The following is a 20,547-nucleotide window of genomic DNA, read 5'->3' as shown; positions in this document are numbered from 1 at the left end:
TGAGAGCATCTTTTTTATGAATGTAGCTGTGTCGTTGGGCACTGATGCTGACCGGTTAATCAATTTTACAGTAGAATCGCACATTTACAATTTCAATCATATCTGACATTACTCAATGTTGTCTTAAAGGGGAACTCCACCAAAATTTTAACATTTCTGCACTAATAAATGGTTGAGATGTAAACAAAGTCATTCAGAGTGGTTTGGTGTGAAAAGTGAGTCAGAACTGTTCACAGTGGCGGTGATAGGAACCAGACGTCCACCTCTAAAAGCTCCCTCACAAGTTATCACATGACATGGTTATGAATTCACTGCCTGAGGCCTGAGACGTTGTTTTACGATAGTTTTGAGAGCTGAAATGTATGGGCTTAAATCCATTCATGGTGGAGGGGTATGTGCAGGTTGTTCTAAGGCAAAATAGTCCCTTAAGAAACGTATTTTCTCTATTCTGGATATAAACTAAATGTACAAATACTGGCTTATAATTATACACCCCAAAGGATAATATTAGATAGTTTTCATTTGAATTGGAGCCAGAATTCATTAAAATATCTTGGAGTAAATTTACCAAGAGACATTTTGAGACTGGCAGAGATTAATTATGGACCCCTTTTAACAAAAGTTAAAGCAGATAAACAGAGATGGAATTCAATCTCCTTTTTAAACCTTAGTCATAGAGTAGATTCCGTAAAAATGAATATTCTTCCAAGATTCCTCTTTTTGTTCCAGGCTCTTCCAGTTGAAATGAATTCAAAACAATTTTCAGAATGGAATAAAATTATATCTAGATTTATATGGCAGGGGAAGAGACCCAGGATTAGATTCAAAACACTACAACTCTTAAAGGGGAAAGGGGGAATGGCTCTCCCCAATCTTATAGATTACTTTTACACAGCCCAAATAAAATTCTTGATTAGTTTGTGTAATCCAGATTTTCATGCTAGATGGAAAGATATCGAATTGTCATTGATGAAAGATCCCCCTGTATATGCTGTATTAGGAGAAAATGACTGGAGAATATATGTGGACAAAATTCAAAATCCATGGATGAAGGCAGAATTAAAAATTTGGAGTAAGGTTAAGGAGGACTACAAATTAAATGAAAAATTGAGAATATTTAGATGGTGTGCGTATGATAGAGATTTTAAGCCTAACGAGATGGATGATAGATTTAAAACCTGGATAGCTAAAGGAGTAACAACATTCTATTCATTAACAGAAAAAGGTCAACTGCAAGATTTCCAGACCTTGAGAGAAAAGTATGGACTGGAAAAACAAGATTTTTTTAGATATCTTCAGATACGCCATTACTTTGACCACAAAATTAAACAGAAAAATTTAGACATGAATAAACCAATAATACAAGTAATTGCTGAAGGATACTTAACAGGACCAAGTAAAGGCATCATTTCTAGATTGTACAAGGGTTTTATAATGGAAAAATCTTATTCTACACAATATATTAAAAACAAATGGGAAAAAGAGGGTAATCTTGTTATGTCAGATGAGGAGTGGTCCAAAGTTTGTGATTTTCAGTGGAAATATATCAATTCATATGCATGGCGGGAGTTTGGATGGAAGTGCCTGATTCGTTTCTTTATTACGCCACAACAAAAGGTACACTTTACAGGGAATGTAGCAGAATGTTGGAGGTTATGCGGGAATCAAACAGCCAATCATTGGCATATATTCTGGAAGTGTCCAGTGATACAAAGCTACGGGTTGAAGGTTCATAAAGCATTGATGGAAATATTCCGTAGCGAAATACCCTGTCAATTTGAAGTTTTGTACCTGGGGAATTGGAAATGGGAAGGGTCAGATAAATATTTATTTGGGGTTTTGATATCTGCTTGTAAAAAAAATATAACAAGGTGCTGGGGTACTCCGGAGCCTCCTATAATAGACAATTGGATAGATCTAGTGAATGAAATATATATTATGGAAAAAATAAATTTCTCACTCCGTTTGCAAATGAATAAATTTGTTAAGTCTTGGTCGAAGTGGGTTACTTATATAAAACCTTTACGACCACATTTCATGGAAGTATCCAATAAGAATTACTGTTTATAATATTGGGTTGTTGTACCAAACTGATAAATATATTTTGAAAGTCACCATATAATTTCATGTAAAGGTATCTACTTCTGACATTTGTTTATGTATCTATGTACTTCCCCACTCCCAACATGGACTGTATATTGCTCTCTGACTGAATGTACATAGTTGAAAGTTTTTTTTTTAATTTTTATTTCATTTTTTAATTTTCCCCTTCATTGTAGTTGACTGTGTTAAAAATGAAAAAAAAAAAAAAAGCTATTAAGAGACAAAATTGACCTGGAAGGTGGCTAAAAGTGGAAAAGTGATTGTCTCTCAAAATAAAGAATAAAAAAAAAAAAAGAAACATATTTTCTCAGGTTTATGACTATTTTACCAGAATCAACATTACTTATAAAATCTCAGAATACAAGTGTAGGTCCACTGGTGGTTTTGGATAGTAAATAAAATTGCTGTATTTGTAAATATTGTGACTTCCGGCTTCAATCGCTGCAATTATAAAGAATACATGAGCTGGTAAATTTCTCTACTGTGAATCATTTCACATCAAACCACTCCGAATGACTTTGTTTGCATCTCATTGTGCAGAAATTCAAAAAGAAATTGGGGGATTTCACCTTTATCAAGTTTAAAATGGGGTTATTTCACTTAATAACACAGAGCTCTTGAACTGGCAGCCTGGCACACTGGTCAGCATTCATATACGTATGTATATATGTGTGTGTGTGTGTGTGTGTGTGTGTGTGTGCGTGTATATCGCTGTTGTCAGATCAAAACCTTGTATCTCCAAAATGGTAACTTTACAGGAGAAGGAAAAAACATACTCCACTTTTAATGTAAGTCAATGGAACCAGAAGTCTTTCCAAGTCCATCCATCCATCCATCCATTTTCCAAGCCGCTTCTCCGTCAGGGTCGCGGGGGGAGCTGGAGCCAATCCCAGCAGTCTTCGGGCGGAAGGCAGGATACACCCTGGACAGGTCGCCAGTCCATCGCAGGGCAGACACACAGACACAGACAGTCACTCACACACTCACACCTAGGGACAATTTAGCACACCCAATTGGCCTAACTGCATGTCTTTGGACTGTGGGAGGAAACCGGAGAACCCGGAGGAAACCCACGCAGACACGGGGAGAACATGCAAACTCCACACAGAGAGGACCCCGGTCACCCGGCCGGGGAATCGAACCCAGGCCCTCCTTGCTGTGAGGCGACAGCGCTACCCACCACGCCACCGTGCTGCCCTCTTTCCAAGTCATTTTGGGTCATTTCTTTTGGTTACTTCTTCATGAAATATATACATAATATATATATAATGACGAGTTCTTTCACATGATGACAAAAACTAAAAAATGACAAAAATGGAGATACAAGGTTTTGTTCCGACAGCAGTGTGCGTGTGTGTGTATATAACAATTAAATATTTATCCCCAAATTGTCAGAAGCCTTGCATTTAATCACGGATCGCCAATGGGAGATGTAGAGAATAGTGCGTCCAACTGCCTCTTTCTGCTAGAGTAACTGTCCACTGGTTTTCCAAAATATCTATATAATTTAAAGTCTTTCAGAGTGGTTTGGTATGAAATGCTTCATCCAGGCAAAATAGTACCCAAGCATTTATCTCTATTTATATTTGTCTATATTTAACCATCGACCTATAAATATATAAACACTCAGAAGACTCAGGAAGCATCAGTTGGTTTGGTCAGTAGATAAAACTGCCGCATTTATCTCCCATTTATGTGATTTCTGGTTCCTATCACTATGTCTATGAAGAGCTAATACAGTGCACCATTTCATAATAAAACACTTTGAATGGCGGTTTATGGCTGGTTATACCTCAATAATGGACCGAAAAATCAGTGGAATTTGCCTTTAAAAAAAAAAGAAATAATTTCTTATGGTATTATATGAACACATACTATTATGCTTTAATTTTTTTTTTTAAATTCAAATGTTAAGTGTAAAATGAACTATTTCAGAACATATTTACGCCTTAACAACAGAAAAAAATCAGTGGAATCCCCTTTTTACAAATGTGTAAGGTATTGTTCAAATGAATAAATAAATAAGTAAATCAGAGATGTTGGCTCATTGTCAATTCAGAGTGTGTTAAAGCGAACCATTTCACGGCAAACCGTTCTGAATGGCTGTTTACACTTTAATGGTGGAGCAAAAATCAGTGGAATTCTCCTTTTAAAAAATTAAAAATTGCGTATGGTATTTTAGGAACAAATACTATAAACCTTTTCCTTACAGAAAAACTAAAAATGAATGAATGAATGAATGAATGAATGTGCTCTGTGTGATGAAAATGATTCACAGGGTGTGTTAAAAGGAACTATTTCACAACAAACCAATCTGAATGGCTACATATCAACCACAGAATTATGCAAGAATTTTTTAAAATCACCCCCTTTTTTATTAATTAAAAATAAAAAACACGACTTTTATTATGACATGTCAACGCGCCATGCCGATCGGAAGTGAATCGTTTTCGCCGTGACAGCGTACCGAGGGCATTTTGCTGTTATTGTCCGCTTTATAATATTTAATCATTATTAATTATTGGTTTCATTATTTATTCGTTAACTGTGTTTATTGTTTTAAAGCCGAACGCTTTTTCTGTCAATATTACGACCTCCTCAGTGGCGGGCGGCGCGGAGCAATGGTGACGTCACGCGGAGCCCTGTGACATCACGCCGCGGCAGACCGTCCGGAGAGCGCGCGATGTGGGGAGCGGAGCTGCGCGCGCGGGTGAACGCGCTGCTGAGCGCGGCGGTGCAGGAGGTGCTGGAGGCGGTCAAGGAGACGGTGAGCGAGTACGAGGAGCACCGGAGCCGGACGGAGCGCGAGAACGAGGCGCTGCGGAGGAGAGTGCGCGAGCTGCAGGAGCAGCTGCGCCGAGACAGCGCGGGTGGGCGGCGCATGAACACGGCTACAGTGATGCCGCTCAGCCAGGGTCGCACGATACACCGATGCTGCGAGTCATACCGCGATTTCCGATATATCGCGAAATTGACTAAATTCTGCACAATCCGAATTTTCAGTTTTCTACAGCTGCGTTAAGAAACAGCTGCCATATTGAGTCCAGATTGGACTGTGAGTGGAAAAAAGCTATGAAGATTGGCGTGATAGTGTGTTGTGCTGGTACGAGCAGATCAGACACAGGGCTGGTGAAGTTTTAAACACTCACTGTCCACTTTATTACACACTCCTACCTTGTCGGTCCACCTTGTACATGTAAAGTCAGAGAGGCTCATCTGCTGCTGCACAGTATGAACTAATCATCCTCTTCTGTTCTTCAAGGATTCCTTAGTTATGATAATGGTTCTATAAAGAACCGTGACCACTCAAAGATGATTAAAGGGTTCTTTGCATCATGAAAAGGGTTCTTCTAATGGAGGATGTGCTGCAGATGGTTCTGTATACAAGCTTGTCGTAATAACAATAAAAAACCCCTATAGAACTCTTTTCAGATTTCATATAGACCCATCTACGGCACGTTCTCCATCAATCTGAAGAACCCTTTCATGATGCACAGGGTTCTTTGAGTGGTAATGCTTTCTTACAGAACCATTATGTTTTATTAAGGAGCCCCTGAAGAACCATCTTTTTAAGAGTGTAGAATGGAGCACTCTGAATGATGTTTGTATTTTAAACATTTGATTATGGAGACATTTTTAAGAATGGGTGGAATTTTAAGCACCTTAAGGACCTTTTTAGATTACAATGTTGTCTTTATAGATCAATCAGGGGCTTTTTGGGGCAGCGATGAAAATCCAGTATGGAAGAAGCAGCAGTAGTTTTGTTGTAGGGTGACATGTTTCATAATTCTTGCTGACCTGACTAGAAATGAATACATTAATGTGAGGTACATATTTAGCCTATTTTGCAATTGCAGATACCTCTGCATCTTTCTCAGTGTCTAACTCCTCTTTCTTCCATCTTCCTGCCAATGACCTTAGTTGCCCAGCTCACTGCATCCCTCCCTACCACCTCCTGTGGACATGAGCAGCCACCCACACTGAGGTGTAGTCAGCAGTCAAACACAGTGGTCAGAGCAGTGGAGGACAAGCCGGTCCTCAAGCAGGAACCTTTGGCCGACAGCCAGCAGGGTTTGTGTCCTGCGGAAATAAAAACGGAAATGGAGCAGGTCGACTATCCCGCCTCGGAGCAGCCCATGCCTCATAACAGCTTCATCGCCGTTGATTCACATTTCCACAGTTCCCAAACCGAGCTTCCTCCTGAGCTTCCGGTCACCGAGATGGACTTCCCACCGATGGCTCCGTGCATGAATGCAGAAGCTCTGAACGCTTTTGTGGAGCCGTTCCCTTACGAAGACGAGCCAGGCCTGCCGCTGGATGGCTGGAGGCAGCGGGCGGGCCAGCAGGATCAAGAGGAACGCCACAGCTGCCTCGTGTGCGGGAAAACCTTCAGCCGAATTGGGAACCTCCGCAGCCACCAGCGCTGCCACACCGGAGAAAAGCCCTACACCTGCCTTCACTGCGGTCGGCGCTTCAGCCACAGCGGAAACCTCCAGAAACACAAACGGGTGCATACAGGAGAAAGACCTTACCGCTGCCTGCAGTGCAGCAAGACGTTCTGTCAGTCCAGCCACTTGAAGAAGCATCAGATGATCCACGCAGACCGGCAGATGATCGTAGGGAGGACGGAAATGGAACTCTGAAGGAAACCTGGGTTTTGATGAACATTCCAGAGATTGAGAGTCACTATTTTATTCACTTCAAAGTATTTTGTCTTGTTCATTAACATTAAGTGTGTTTACATTAACTCAATAATCTGATCGTGATCAGATTTCTGCAGTTATCTGGTTATTCAGATCATGTAAACACTCTGATTTCTTAGATGGGAGTAAGGTCTAGAAATCCGATTAAGAAATCTGATAGAGGCTGGATTTTAACTCAGTAATCAGATTTCTCAGTGCTGTGAACTCTTACTCTGATTTCTTTCTGATGTCTCAGTCTGAGCATGTGCAGCGGTACCGGAAATAAGCGAGCAGCGTCTCGACTTTTGGAGCGACACTGAAACCAAATACATGCCTGACGTCTTCTAGATGATCTATGTTCATGTTTTCAGGAAAAGTGGATCGATGTTTTAAAAAAAAGAGTTTTACATTGCGTTTATGTCATGGCGTCTTCTGAGAGTTTAATGGCTGGTTGTAAAGCAGAAATCTGATTACTGTGCTTCCCCATTATCTTATGACACATGAGCATATAACGCGTTGAACGCACTACTGACAAAATCCGATTTTCTGTAGTTATCAGATGTTCTGTGTTAAATTTACATTGTGAAAGACTTGGGCCTGCAGTAATATCTCTGCAATGTCCATGTAAATAGTTCCTCACAATAACATATTCACTGAATGGATGTATTTAAGATTTTTATTTTGAATTTAAAGCATAGAGAAGTTTAATCTCCAATGCTGAAACGGTTTATTTATCAACAGAAGAATAAATAACATTTGTTACCATCTTTCAGTGCTCTAAATACTTCCACAAGGAATGTAGGTTCTCACAGAAAATAAGCATTTGTAGGTATCAAGCAAATGTGGCAGCAGTTTCTAACAAATGTGGAACGTATTAAACAGATACATTTATATGCTATTATCTAGTTAGTAGATAAGCTTTAGCTACTCCCCCCGTCCTCCTCCTCATTGTCCCTTGCTCATCTTCTATCCCAGAAGTGGAAGAGTAGTTTCAACCTTTTTTCAAAAAGTTGGTTCTTCAAAGCTTCTTTAGTTAAAAGGTTCTGTTTATAGCAGATTTCAAGCAGACATGAGCTAAAGGTCAGTTTTGATTTCAACTTGACTTTAAAGGTGCAATATGTACAATTTAGGCTATCTATTAGCAGAAATTGAATATATACAAAACCATGTTCTCATTAGTGTATAATCAACTGTAACTACAAATCGTGTTTTCGTCAGCTTAGAATGAGCTCTTCATATCTACACGGGGAGCGGTTCCTCTTCCAACAGAGGCTAGATAAAAGATTATGAAAAAAGCTAGAATTTTATGATGAATCGTGATTAACATGACCTGAACTAAAGGTCAGTTTTGATTTCAGGTTGATTTTAACAAGTGCTTCCTGAGTTGAATTGGAGTAAGAAAGCAAACATGTCCAGAACCGGGCCTTCAGGGAAGCTGTGGAGTATATTCCAGGAATTGTGCTTTTATTTTGCAACACAAAAAGCAAGGAAATGATTCTACAGAATTATTATAGCTAGTAGAGAAATACTATGTTCATAAGTGTCAACGTTCCAGTTGTTCATATATGCGTGTATGAGTTGATGTAACAAATTGTAAACGAAAAAGTAATGTTCACCTCATTTCAATCCCACTTCTGACACCAGTTGCAGCACTCACCGGTCTTTAAAGAGGCACTGTTTTCGCACAAGTTGTGGTGCTATGTTTTCCAGCTGCTGTCGGGCACAGCCATGCCACACACATGAAGGTTTTCTCTCCCTTACAACTCTTTCTCTCACCCAGCTCACGTCTTTCTCTCTCCCTCCCTCACATACTCATACACCACACAGTCCATCCGTAACCCGGACTGTGTCAAGGGGACCATAGTTGTTTGGGGAGAGGGCCAAGTAGATCTGGGTATCATCTGCATAGCTGTGGTAAGATATCCCGTAGTCTTGAAATATTTGGCCAAGAGGCAGCATGTATAATTTTTTTTAAAATGGCCCAAGAACTGAACCCTGGGGGACACCACAGGTCACTGCCACTCTCTCTGAAATATTATTTTCTATTCAACAAAGTAATTCCTTCCAGGTATGAAGTGAACTATTTTAGGACAGATCCTGAGAGCCCAACCCAGTTCTCAAGTCTAAATATGAGAATTTTGTAGTCAATGGTATCAAAAGCAGTGCTGAGATCGAGCATCAGTAGAATAGATTTTTTTCCAGAGTCTGCATTTAAGAGAATGTCATTAATAACTTAATAAGACCTATCTCAGTACTATGATTAGGTCAAGATCCTCACTGAAATTTGTCTACACAGCTGTTTAAGGTCAGAAAGCCTGTAAGTTGCTTTTCTCAGTGATTTTTCCAATGAAAGATATATTTGAACTTGTTCTGCAGTTACTCAGCAGAGTTGCTTTTAGGTTTTTCTTTTTTAAGAGAGGCTTCGCAACTGCAGTTTTTAATGTGTGAGGAAAAACTGACATGAGTGGTGTTTACTATCTAAAGTACGTCCACTGTTATTGAGTGAAACACATTCTTCAAAAAGTTGGTTGGTAACATCAAAACTATAAAGTAGATTGATGACTCACTGTATCGATTACAATTTCTATAAATAAAAGTTTACTGCTATTTTTAAAAAGTCACTTTTAAAAGTGAGACATTTTAACCATGATATCTTTGTGTGGTGATGGAGAGGACATGGGCTTTTTGATGTATGTAGATATATTAATGGCTTTTCTGATATTTAATGGATTTTAGTATTAAGAAAGCATGCAAACTCATTACATCTCCCAGTTGATACAATTTGCTATAGAAAAAACATGTATATATTGCACCTGTATATATATATATATATATATATATATATATATATATATATATATATATATATATATACACAGGTGAGTTTTCTTTGCTTTTTTTGTGAAATACATCCATCTACTTTCTAAAAATAAAGGGAAGTTCTGGGCAAGTGGTTAAAAACCATTTTAAATGTTTATGTTTAGCCGTTTAACTCTATTTACATGCTCGCTGGCGCCCTCTGGCGTTTATGAGTCATGTTTTTGATATAACCAGAGCTATGAGGAGTCTGGCCCCTTCCTATTTCCCCCGTTATATCAAAAACACGACTGCTAAACAGCAGAGGGCGCCCGCGAGTGAGTTCTCAATGAATGGGAGTGAATGGAGCTCAACAGCTAAAAACGAAAAATTAAAATAGTTTCTAATCACTCGCCCAGAGCTTTCCTTTAATTTTAGACAGTAGAAGGATGTGTTTTACTAAAAAAACTAAGAAATCTTACACATATATTTCCTTTATTCTACAGTAAACGGGTTTTGGGCAGCAGGAGGCGGGCTTTACTGCTAGAGCGTGACGATTGATGGGCGAGCCGAGCACCTCATTGGCTTTTCGCGCTCACTGACGTCAGGGACATACATTAAGCTCCGTTTTAAACTCCTATAACTTTAAAAGCTCATAAATACATAACAGCGGTGTTAAAATGTTTTATGCTGTTCTGTGTTCAGGAAATAAATTTATTCTTTTACATTAAAAATGTTGACGATGATTTTGCCCGAATGCTCCATATCAACCCATTCATTTCGGACTCACTCGGGAGCGCCCTGTAGCGTTTGAGAATTCTCCTCTCTAAGTGGCCAGGCTCTTATCTTGCGCCAGCGGACTGGGACTTTTAATTTGAAATCGACGGCGCACCGGGATGTAAATAAAGGAAGAGGCAGGGACTGAATTTCGATTGAAATTCCTCTTTTTTGAAGTTCCGTTTTCATTTAAACTGCCTCTTTCCTTTAATCTGGTCAGTCACAGCGAAGACAGGATGAAATAAAGTATAACGAACCCGTTTATGATAACACTGACCATATTTCTGAGAACGAGGCTCGTTAGTGGATTTCATGTTATTGTTAAGGAGGGACTGACTGACTCTTCAGCTGCGGCTTCTGTTGGTCTGTCTCTGTTTGTTTGTTTCTTTCTTTCTTTCTTGCAGGATTTTCTTTCTGAATCTCTTTAACATCGTCTCTAAATCAAGTTAACTGAGTGTTATCAGTACAAAACGGGCCACTATGTCCACGACGACGCTGGAAAAGAGCCAGAATTTCTCTCGGTAAAGCACGTTTTCATACGTTTAACATAAACTGTCGCTCTTTAATGTTATATGTGCTGATATAGTGCTGGAGTCTGTTATCTACTAGTTCACTTAAAGGGAAATTCCACCAAGTTTTTACATTTGTTGCATAATTCCATGATGAGATGTGAACAAAGCCATTCAGGGTGGTTTAATATTAAATCGCTCTTTTGTAGAGAAACTTACGGGCTCGGGTGTCTTTACAGTGGTGGTGATAGGAACCAGACGTCAGTGTCTACAAATATAGCACAAATCTAGCCATTTTATTTCAGTGAACCTGTCTTCTGGGGCTTTATGTGTACATCGATGAGGGGAAAATAGTAATAAATGTGAAAAAGAAACTTTTGTTGGGGAATGTTTTGCCTTGGAAAACCCTGCATGTATCCTTCCACCAAGAATGGGTTAAAACAAATGTATTAATGAGACGCTTTAGGCCAAAATTGTAGCACAAGAATACCGTAATACAGTGTCTCGGGCATCAGGCAGAGTATTCATAACTATTTAATAATAATTTAATAACTTTCTGTGTGAGGGCGCTTTTAGAGGTGGGCATCTGTCAGCAAAGTGTGATGGTGTTGATGGGAACCAGGGGTCACCATGTCCACAACACAAATATAGCCATATTATTTACTATCCAAAACCACCAGTGAACCTACACCGGCTTCTGAGTTTAAGATGGGATGTTGATGATGATGATAAAGTGGTGATGAATCTGAAAAGCTATATTTTGTATATTGGGGACTATTTTGCCTTAGAAGGCCCTGCATGTGCCTCTCTGCAATTCGTGAAGAAAAAATGTGATTTAGGACAAAATCTGAACACAAAATTATGATAAAATAATCTCTTGGGTAACATATTTTGTTTATTCCATATAACAACTTCCTTTGAGGGAAGTTTTGGAGGTATTACGCTATATTGAAGGGGTTCTTCAGATTGATGGAGAATTTGCTGTCTGTGTAGAACCTTTGTGAAAATGGTTCTGTATAGCATCTAAATGGGTTCTTCTTTGATTGATTTGATACAAGCTTGACATCTATATAGAACCATCTACAGCACATTCTCCATCAGCCTGAATGATAGATAGCCCTTTAATCATGCACAGGGTTCATTGAAGGTTCATGGTTCCATACAGAACCATTTTCTTTACTAAAGAACTCTTGAAGAACCATCTTTTTTTAAAGAATGTAGTATTGTTTTATGTCTTTTCTCATAAAGCACAACAGGGACAGGATGGATTTGGTGATATTTCTTGGACTCAAGGAAAAGAATCAGATGGTCAGAACTTAATCAGCCTGCTCGCTTGATTGGGGCATAACAGCCCCTTAACTCACTGTTTCTACGGAGTCTGACTGCTTGTGGTAGCTCTAAGGGGTGAACAGTAATTGAATCAACTACATACATAGAGATGTGAAGATATACCATGTGGTGTTCTATTGAAATAGTGCACTATATCATTTTATAGCATTTGTGCTTAACTGTTTACGTTTATGGAAGCTATGAACCATATCTAGTACACTGAAACAACACGTAAACATATTTGCATTTATTTAGGAACTTTGGTGTGCTAACCTGATTTAGAACGTATGCAAGCTCTTTTAAACTTGTAAGTAAGCCATTTATATAATCCAGCCACCCAGAGTTGTCAGCATTCTGCCACAGCTCTCATTAGATTCAGTGGTTTTATTAAGCAGACGGTCAGTGTTATCAAGCAGAGGGTCAGTTTTATTAAGCAGACGGTCAGTGTTATTAAGCAGAGGGTCAGTTTTATTAAGCAGGGAGTCAGTTTTATTAGGCAGATGGTCAGTTTTATTAAGCAGAGGGTCCATTTTATTAAGCAGAGGGTCCATTTTATTAAGCAGACGGTCAGTGTTATTAAGCAGAGGGCCAGTTTTATTAGGCAGAGGGTCAGTGTTATTAGGCAGAGGGTCAGTGTTATTAAGCAGAGGGTCAGTTTTATTAGGCAGACGGTCAGTGTTATTAGGCAGACGGTCAGTGTTATTAGGCAGAGGCTCGGTTTTATTAGCCAGAGGGTCAGTTTTATTAGGCAGAGGCTCGGTTTTATTAGGCAGAGGCTCGGTTTTATTAGGCAGAGGATCAGTTTTATTAAGCAGAGGGTCAGTTTTATTAGGCAGACGGTCAGTGTTATTAGGCAGACGGTCAGTGTTATTAGGCAGAGGGTCAGTTTTATTAAGCAGACGGTCAGTGTTATTAAGCAGACGCTCAGTGTTATTAAGCAGAGGGTCAGTTTTTTTAGGCAGAGCGTCAGTGTTATTAAGCAGAGGGTCAGTTTTGTTAGGCAGAGGGTCAGTTTTATTAGGCAGACAGTCAGTTTTATTAGGCAGAGGCTCGGTTTTATTAGCCAGAGGGTCAGTTTTATTAGGCAGAGGCTTGGTTTTATTAGGCAGAGGCTCGGTTTTATTAGGCAGAGGCTCGGTTTTATTAGGCAGAGGCTCGGTCTTATTAGGCAGAGGGTCAGTTTTATTAGGCAGAGGGTCAGTTTTATTAGACAGACGGTCAGTTTTATTAGGCAGATGGTCAGGTTTCTTAAGCAGATGGTCTTTGGGAGGCCATTTTTGTGTAGCCCAGATTTACTGTGTTTCTGTGATGGGTGAAAGAGGAAGTCTTGGTCATCTGATGTTTAGGACAAGGAAGTGAAACCAGAGCCAGTTGAAGGGCAGCAGGGCCTCTTCCTGTTTCTACCATTATATCAAAACTAGGCTGCAGAGTTCAGTGAATGGAGAAAAATGTAAATTCAGCATTTCTCCGTTCTTTCACACAAAGATTCCGTTTTTACTTTTAACATTAGAAGAATGTAATTTGTTAAAAAAAAAAAAAGGCAAACAAAGTTACTAGCAACTTTTTCCATAGCAAGAAGATTTCAAGCAGTAGAATGCTGGCATTACTGCTAACCAGTCAGCACTAACCAGTCAGCACTCAGTAGCAGTAATTCTACCGCTACTGACTGCTGACTGGTTAGCATTGCTGCTACTGTTTGCTGACTGGTTAGCATTGCTGCTACTGTTTGCTGATTGGTTAGCATTGCTGCTACTGAGTGCTGATTGGGTAGAATTACTGCTACTGAGTGCTGGTTGGTTAGCATTACTGCTACTGAGTGCTGGTTGGTTAGCGTTACTGCTACTGAGTGCTGATTGATTAGCGTTACTGCTACTGAGTGCTGATTGATTAGCGTTACTGCTCCTGAGTGCTGATTGGTTAGCGTTACTGCTACTGAGTGCTGATTGGTTAGCGTTACTGCTACTGAGTGCTGATTGGTTAGCGTTACTGCTACTGAGTGCTGATTGGTTAGCGTTACTGCTACTGAGTGCTGATTGGTTAGCATTACTGCTACTGAGTGCTAATTGGTTAGCATTACTGCTACTGGGTGCTGATTGGGTAGAATTACTGCTACTGAGTGCTGATTGGTTAGTGTTACTGCTACTGGGTGCTGATTGTTCTACCATTTATATCAAAACTAGGCTGCAGAGTTCAGTGAATGGAGTAAAATGGCTAACATGTAAATTCAGCATTTCTCCGTTCTTTCACACAAAGATTCCGTTTTTACTTTTAACATTAGAAGAATGTATTTTGTTAAAAAAAAAAAAAAGGCAAACAAAGTTACTAGCAACTTTTTCCATAGCAAGAAGATTTCAAGCAGTAGAATGCTGGCATTACTGCTAACCAGTCAGCACTAACCAGTCAGCACTCAGTAGCAGTAATTCTACCGCTACTGAGTGCTGATTGGGTAGAATTACTGCTACTGGGTGCTGATTGTTTAGCGTTTCTGCTACTGAGTGCTGATTGGGTAGAATTACTGCTACTGAGTGCTGATTGGTTAGTGTTACTGCTACTGGGTGCTGATTGGTTAGCGTAACTGCTACTGGGTGCTGATTGGGTAGAATTACTGCTCCTGAGTGCTGACTGGTTAGTGTTACTGCTCCTGAGTGCTGACTGGTTAGTGTTACTGCTCCTGAGTGCTGACTGGTTAGCATTGCTGCTACTCAGTGCTGATTGGTTAGCATTGCTGCTACTCAGTGCTGATTGGTTAGCATTGCTGCTACTGATTGCTGATTGGTTAGCATTGCTGCTACTCAGTGCTGATTGGTTAGCATTGCTGCTACTCAGTGCTGACTGGTTAGCGTTGCTGCTACTCAGTGCTGACTGGGTAGCGTTGCTGCTACTTAGTGCGGACTGGGTAGCGTTGCTGCTACTCAGTGCTGATTGGATAGATTTAGTGCTACTGAGTGCTGATTGGTTGGTGAGCTGTTCAGCTCATTGGCTGAATAAAGCAGTTTTGTGCTCATTAATGACATGAAGGTATATAAGACACTGTTACAAAGGCCTGTAACTGGAATTCAGGATCTTCAACATATGACAGCAGTGTTGAAATTTTTCCTGTTCTGTGTTGAAATAAAATGAGTGCATTAAAAAAGTAACCATTTACAAATTACAGTTTTCCACTAAAGCTCTGTAGACCCCCGTTCATTCTGGACTCTCGTGAGCGCTCTCTACTGTCACACCATCCCAGAGTGTTCATTCTTCTCTTTAGAAACCATCTGGTAAAACGTGGGTGAACTAAAAGTTCTGAAAGATGGAACTGAGTGGTGTGGTTATACGTTGGTTTCTCCTCAAGCAATTAAGCACAGACAAACTCACCGCTCGTTTAGACCTTTACTTTTTAGCACTTGGAACAGTCTGCCTTGCTGGGTTTTGGTGGTATTTACTTCCCCAATCCAAAACCACTGAATCATATTACTTCCCTTCAGGCCTACGCAGCGAGGAACAGTGAATTCAGTAATGAATGTAAAAGGGGACTTCCACAGATTAAACAAGTCTGCACAGTTCATCTGCTGAGATGTAGACAAAGTCATTCAGAGTGGTGTGATGTGAAATGCTGCACTGCTGATAGGAACCAGGGGTCACAATCATTTATGTACTATGAAAACCACCAGTGAACCTGGTGGAATGGAATGTTAGAAAAGGGGTGAATCTGGAATTGTTTGGGGCCTATTTTGCCTTATAAAAAATGGATTTTGGAAAAAATGAATTGTGCTTGTGTGGAATTCGCTGACGGTTCTCCTGAATAACATAATTTCTGGTTGTGTCTCCTTAAATCAGCAATAACGTGACAAAGCTGGATCGTCTGAACGTCCGGGTTAGCAAGCTGCTCACGGTGGCGGTGCATGAGGTCCTCGAAGTGGTGAGAGAGACGGTGTCGGAATATCAGGACAAGACGGCGCGGACGCAGAGGGAGAACGAAAGGCTGCGGCTGAAGTTGCGAGACGCACTGGAGCAGCTGGAGAGAGAGAGAGAAGGTGAATATCTCACAAAAGAGCACAACCTATTTTAGGTAATAGGAACACATCTTATGATCGTGGTGCCAGTGAGCAGTGGGTTCATGAAAAGGCAATAATTTTTTTGTTGGTAATATAATTTAATATAAAGCATATGGCTGATAAAAGGCGGTCATGTTGTTGAGCACAGTAAATGTAGTGCTGAATTCAATTCAAGGTTTACTTATATCGCTCTTTTTACAGCAGGCATTGTCACCAAGCAGCTTTACAGAAAAAAACACAGGTCCGTACCCCATGAGTGTTGCCAATGGCGACAGCGGGAAGAAAAACTCCCTAAGAGCAAGAGGAAGAAGCCTTGAGAGGAACCAAGACTCAAAAGGGGAACCCACTGGAGAGCAAAAATAACACAAGAGCAAAATGAACAGAGAATAAGGTTTTAACATTAGTGTAAAATAATAAAATACAGAAAAAGGGGAAAAGCAGGTGAATCAATGGCTCTGATTTAATAGTTTGAGACTGTGCAGCAGCAACATCATGAGGAGAGTCATGGTTGAACTGGTCCAGAAGGCTGGCGAGCGGTAGGCACCTGATCAAGGCAGATGAAGCAACAGCATCAGATGCGCAGGGTGTGCAGTTTCCCAGCTCAGCAAAGAAACCCACAGACAGTTTTATTAGGAGAGACAGATTATAGTATACAGTTTCAACAGAGCGCACCAGAGACTCCAGCAGGCTGAGCTATTACAGCCTAACTCAAAATGTAGAGCCAGACGGTAAAAGACAGGAAGGCTCTCTGAGATGTCAGTGCCCCTGTCAACAAATCTGAGTGAGTGAGCAGCATGATGACAGCACTGATGCTGTCAGTTGTCTGATGCTGTCAATACTCTATGGCCATGAACCTCCAGATCCGCACCATTTATCTAACAGGAAAAACTACCAAAGGCTCGACTACACAAGCAGGTTTTTAGTCTAGACTTAAAGACTGAGGCTGTGTCTGAGTCCCGAACACCGACTGGAAGATTGTTCCAAAGCTGGGGGGCTTTGTATGAGAAGGCTCTGTGACTTGAATAATTCTAGGTAGTAAAGCCAGCACCTTGTGATCCAAGTAGGTGATGGCTCATAATAAGAAGTTCACTCAGCTTTATATGTCATAAAATAAAGCAGATGACAGTCCTACCTAATCTTGGGCAATATGACGATATTATATCATTATCGTGATAAATTCTGTCACAATACACTTTTCTGAGCATATCGTGGATATAAAGAACACTGGCTCACTGCATGTTTTATTACAAAATGAACACAATTAGGCCTGTATAGCTTCATATAGTGCAGTGCAGTTTGTAAAACATTGAATAAAGTTATTGTAGTTGTAGATTTTTATTTAGATTTTTATTAATAATAATAATAATTAATAATAATAATAATTATTATTGTTATTGTAATATTTCTATAAGTGCTATTGCAGGTTCTTTTTTGCCTGTTCTGTCTTATTTAATCTCAGAAAAAGTGAACATTGTGATGCATATTGTCTATCGTGAAAATGTCAAAGAGTTGTGATATAATATTTTTGCCATATCGCCCACCCCTAGTCCTACCGCAGCACGGAATTGAAACCCACTTATCTGCACATACTGCTATACCATTAACCACTACACTACTTTCTGTACATATCTTCCCCGTTGTATCTCCACTTTTGTCGTTTTTCATTTTTTGACATCATTTGAAAATACCAGTTGCTCTTTACGTTGTCTGGACATTTCATGACAAACAGACTAACAGAAATGGTCCAAACTTATTTGGACCATTACATATTTACATTTACTTGCACTGAATATTATGAAATAGTTTTGCCTTCACCTGAAAAGGTACCATTTTGGAGATGCAAGGCTCTGATCCGACAGCGATGATGTGTAAGGAGGTCCTTGTTACTGCGCAAAACTTCAAGATCCCCTCTGCACTGAGAGTCTATGTGCACATGCCTGCACAAATTTCATATAATATTCCGGAATAAAATAGCATAAACCTTTAATTTATATAATTACAAATTTTGCCTTCCATACAAACCATTGTATGATTCATCGTAGTAGTCCTTGGGTCTTTTTGCTTGGTGATGAAGTATAACCGAAAGTCATGTGAATTCATTGTCGCTTCCTCTCATTTTTACCTTTGCAGCGTCAAGACTTGCCTCCGTCTCCTTGTCGGTCAATAGCTTGTCCACTCAGACTCAGCCGACACCTGGCTCAGATGTTTCCTGTTTGAGGCAAGAGTCCTCCTCTGCTCAGCCTGAGGATCCAGTTGTTAAAGGAGAAGAGCTCGGTCATGCTGCAGAGGCAGAGACGGTTTGTGACCTGAGAGTGGCGCTAACGTTAGCCGATATGTGTACGTCAGAAGCAGAGCATGACAGCAGTACAGATCTGACCGAAACACAACAGAGTGCGCGAGCTTCAGATTGCTTGCCTGCGCACCAGGCCCCAGGCATAGCTGTACAGGACATTAAAACTGAATCTGCTGCTGGGGAACACTCTTCCCCACAACAGATGTCCCAGGTTGGGTTTGATGATGTTGCTGAGGACCTTAGTGACCCAGCAGCAGGACATGATCTCAGTGGTACAAGCTCCTATGGCATTGTATTTGTCCAGTCAGACCTCAGTACAGCTGGAAGATGCGGGATGACTGAAAGGAGCACAAAATTAGCCACGGAAAGGTCCAAGAACCTGCAGGGACCACGGGGCGTGGAGAACCATGGTTGCAAGGTAGGCATGTCTCTTGTCTCCTCTCTCATAAGCACAGCAAAGAAAGGGTCCATGGTTACGGACAATTTGTCCAGTATGTAACATGTAAACACTAAAAAGCATTGGGCCAAGAACACACCCTTGGGGCACACCGTGAATAACATGATGATTTATATTTATGTAGGAAATTTACTAAGATAACTCAGGGAGATCTTCACTGAATATAACCGGTTCTTGAACAAGAACCAGTTATACACTGTGTTGAATTATAGAATTGATCATTTTGAGGTGAGGGATTTGCACCTCTCATATCTCTAAAACCCTAACAATACACATCTGTGCCACCAGGTGTGCGGGAAGACGTTCAGTCGTGTGGGGAACCTCCGGATTCACGAGCGGTGTCACACCGGAGAAAAACCGTACTGCTGTCATGTGTGCGGCCGCTGCTTCATCCAGGCCGGAGACCTAAAGAAGCACAAGAGAGTTCATACCGGAGAGAAGCCCTACTACTGCCTCCAGTGCGGCAAAAGCTTTAGCCGGAGGGAGAACCTTAAACGTCATCAGAAGATCCACATAGGACAGAGTTTACATCATCAGCGGTTATGGAAGGGCCCTCAGTAGGGCTGGGCGATGAGGCCAGAATATCACGTCATAATATTACTCAAATTATTGCTGGCGTTACGGTATTTGACTATTTCATTTCACAGTGCAGCTTACATGAGAAACCTATCGCTCACTGATCAGTCGAGAACAAATCGCCACACTGTACACGCCTGTTACGTCACTTTTTAGGAGGAGTGGTGGGTGTTATGAAAATGTTTGCATAATGTGTAGATTGCAGATTCTTTTATACTTTTGCTATGAGTAACTATTAATATGTAACAGAAAAATACCCCCAGTTAAAGTATTGCAAAAATCAGTCTGCGCATGAATCAATATCTATTTTACCCAAAAATATGGGATTATGCTTAACCCTAATCCTCAGGGATTATCCACTTGAAGTGACATTAAGGCATTTTTACATGTCCTGGTTTGATCCAAAATGTCAGTACCAGAGCAGGCACAGGCATACATTAACAAATGAAATGGCTCGGCATTGGCTATATTAAAGATGAATTCCAAATTTTTGCATAATTCCTTTGTTGCAATGTGAACAGAATCATTTGGAGTGGTTTGATATGAAATAGGTCATTATAGAGACTCTTTACAGTGGTGATGATAGGAGCCAGGGGTCACTGTGACTACAACACAAAGATAGACATTTTATTTACTATCCAGAACCACCGGTTAAGCTACATGAGTTTTATATCTAATGTTGATAGTAAAATATTGGAAAATAAGATGAAAAATAAGTTATTTGCCTCACAACGCCCTGCTTGTAGCGCTCTGCCATGGATTACAATATATGGATCAAAAGAAGCCCTACTACTGCCTCCAGTGCGGCAAAAGCTTTAGCCGGAGGGAGAACCTTAAACGGCATCAGAAGATCCACATAGGACAGAGTTTACATCATCAGCGGTTATGGAAGGGCCCTCAGTAGGGCTGGGCGATGAGGCCAGAATATCACATCATAATATTACTCAAGTTATTGCTGGCGTTACGGTATTTGACTATTTCATTTCAC

At 40.4% G+C, this 20,547-nt stretch overlaps 2 protein-coding genes across 2 annotated transcripts; both read left to right on the top strand.

The window, feature by feature from the left end:
• Positions 1-4,691: 4,691 nt before the first annotated feature.
• Positions 4,692-6,964, top strand: LOC108443159 (zinc finger protein 135-like). Its single transcript, XM_017723613.2, has 2 exons — positions 4,692-4,973; positions 6,025-6,964. Exons 1-2 carry the CDS (start codon positions 4,787-4,789, stop codon positions 6,744-6,746), a joined length of 909 nt encoding a protein of 302 aa, XP_017579102.1. The 5' UTR covers positions 4,692-4,786; the 3' UTR covers positions 6,747-6,964.
• A 3,515-nt stretch (positions 6,965-10,479) lies between these two features.
• On the top strand, positions 10,480-20,046 carry LOC108443172 (zinc finger protein 264-like). Its single transcript, XM_017723628.2, has 4 exons — positions 10,480-10,879; positions 16,016-16,212; positions 18,364-18,944; positions 19,272-20,046. The coding sequence occupies exons 1-4, from the start codon at positions 10,839-10,841 to the stop codon at positions 19,542-19,544; spliced, it is 1,092 nt and encodes a 363-aa protein (XP_017579117.2). The 5' UTR covers positions 10,480-10,838; the 3' UTR covers positions 19,545-20,046.
• The last annotated feature ends 501 nt before the right edge of the window (positions 20,047-20,547 follow it).

The sequence above is a fragment of the Pygocentrus nattereri genome, chromosome 13 (genome assembly GCF_015220715.1).
Source record: "Pygocentrus nattereri isolate fPygNat1 chromosome 13, fPygNat1.pri, whole genome shotgun sequence".
NCBI classification, from domain to species: Eukaryota; Metazoa; Chordata; class Actinopteri; order Characiformes; family Serrasalmidae; genus Pygocentrus; species Pygocentrus nattereri.
Note: the sequence above shows the minus strand (reverse complement) of the source record. Positions and strands in the feature narration are given on the sequence as shown.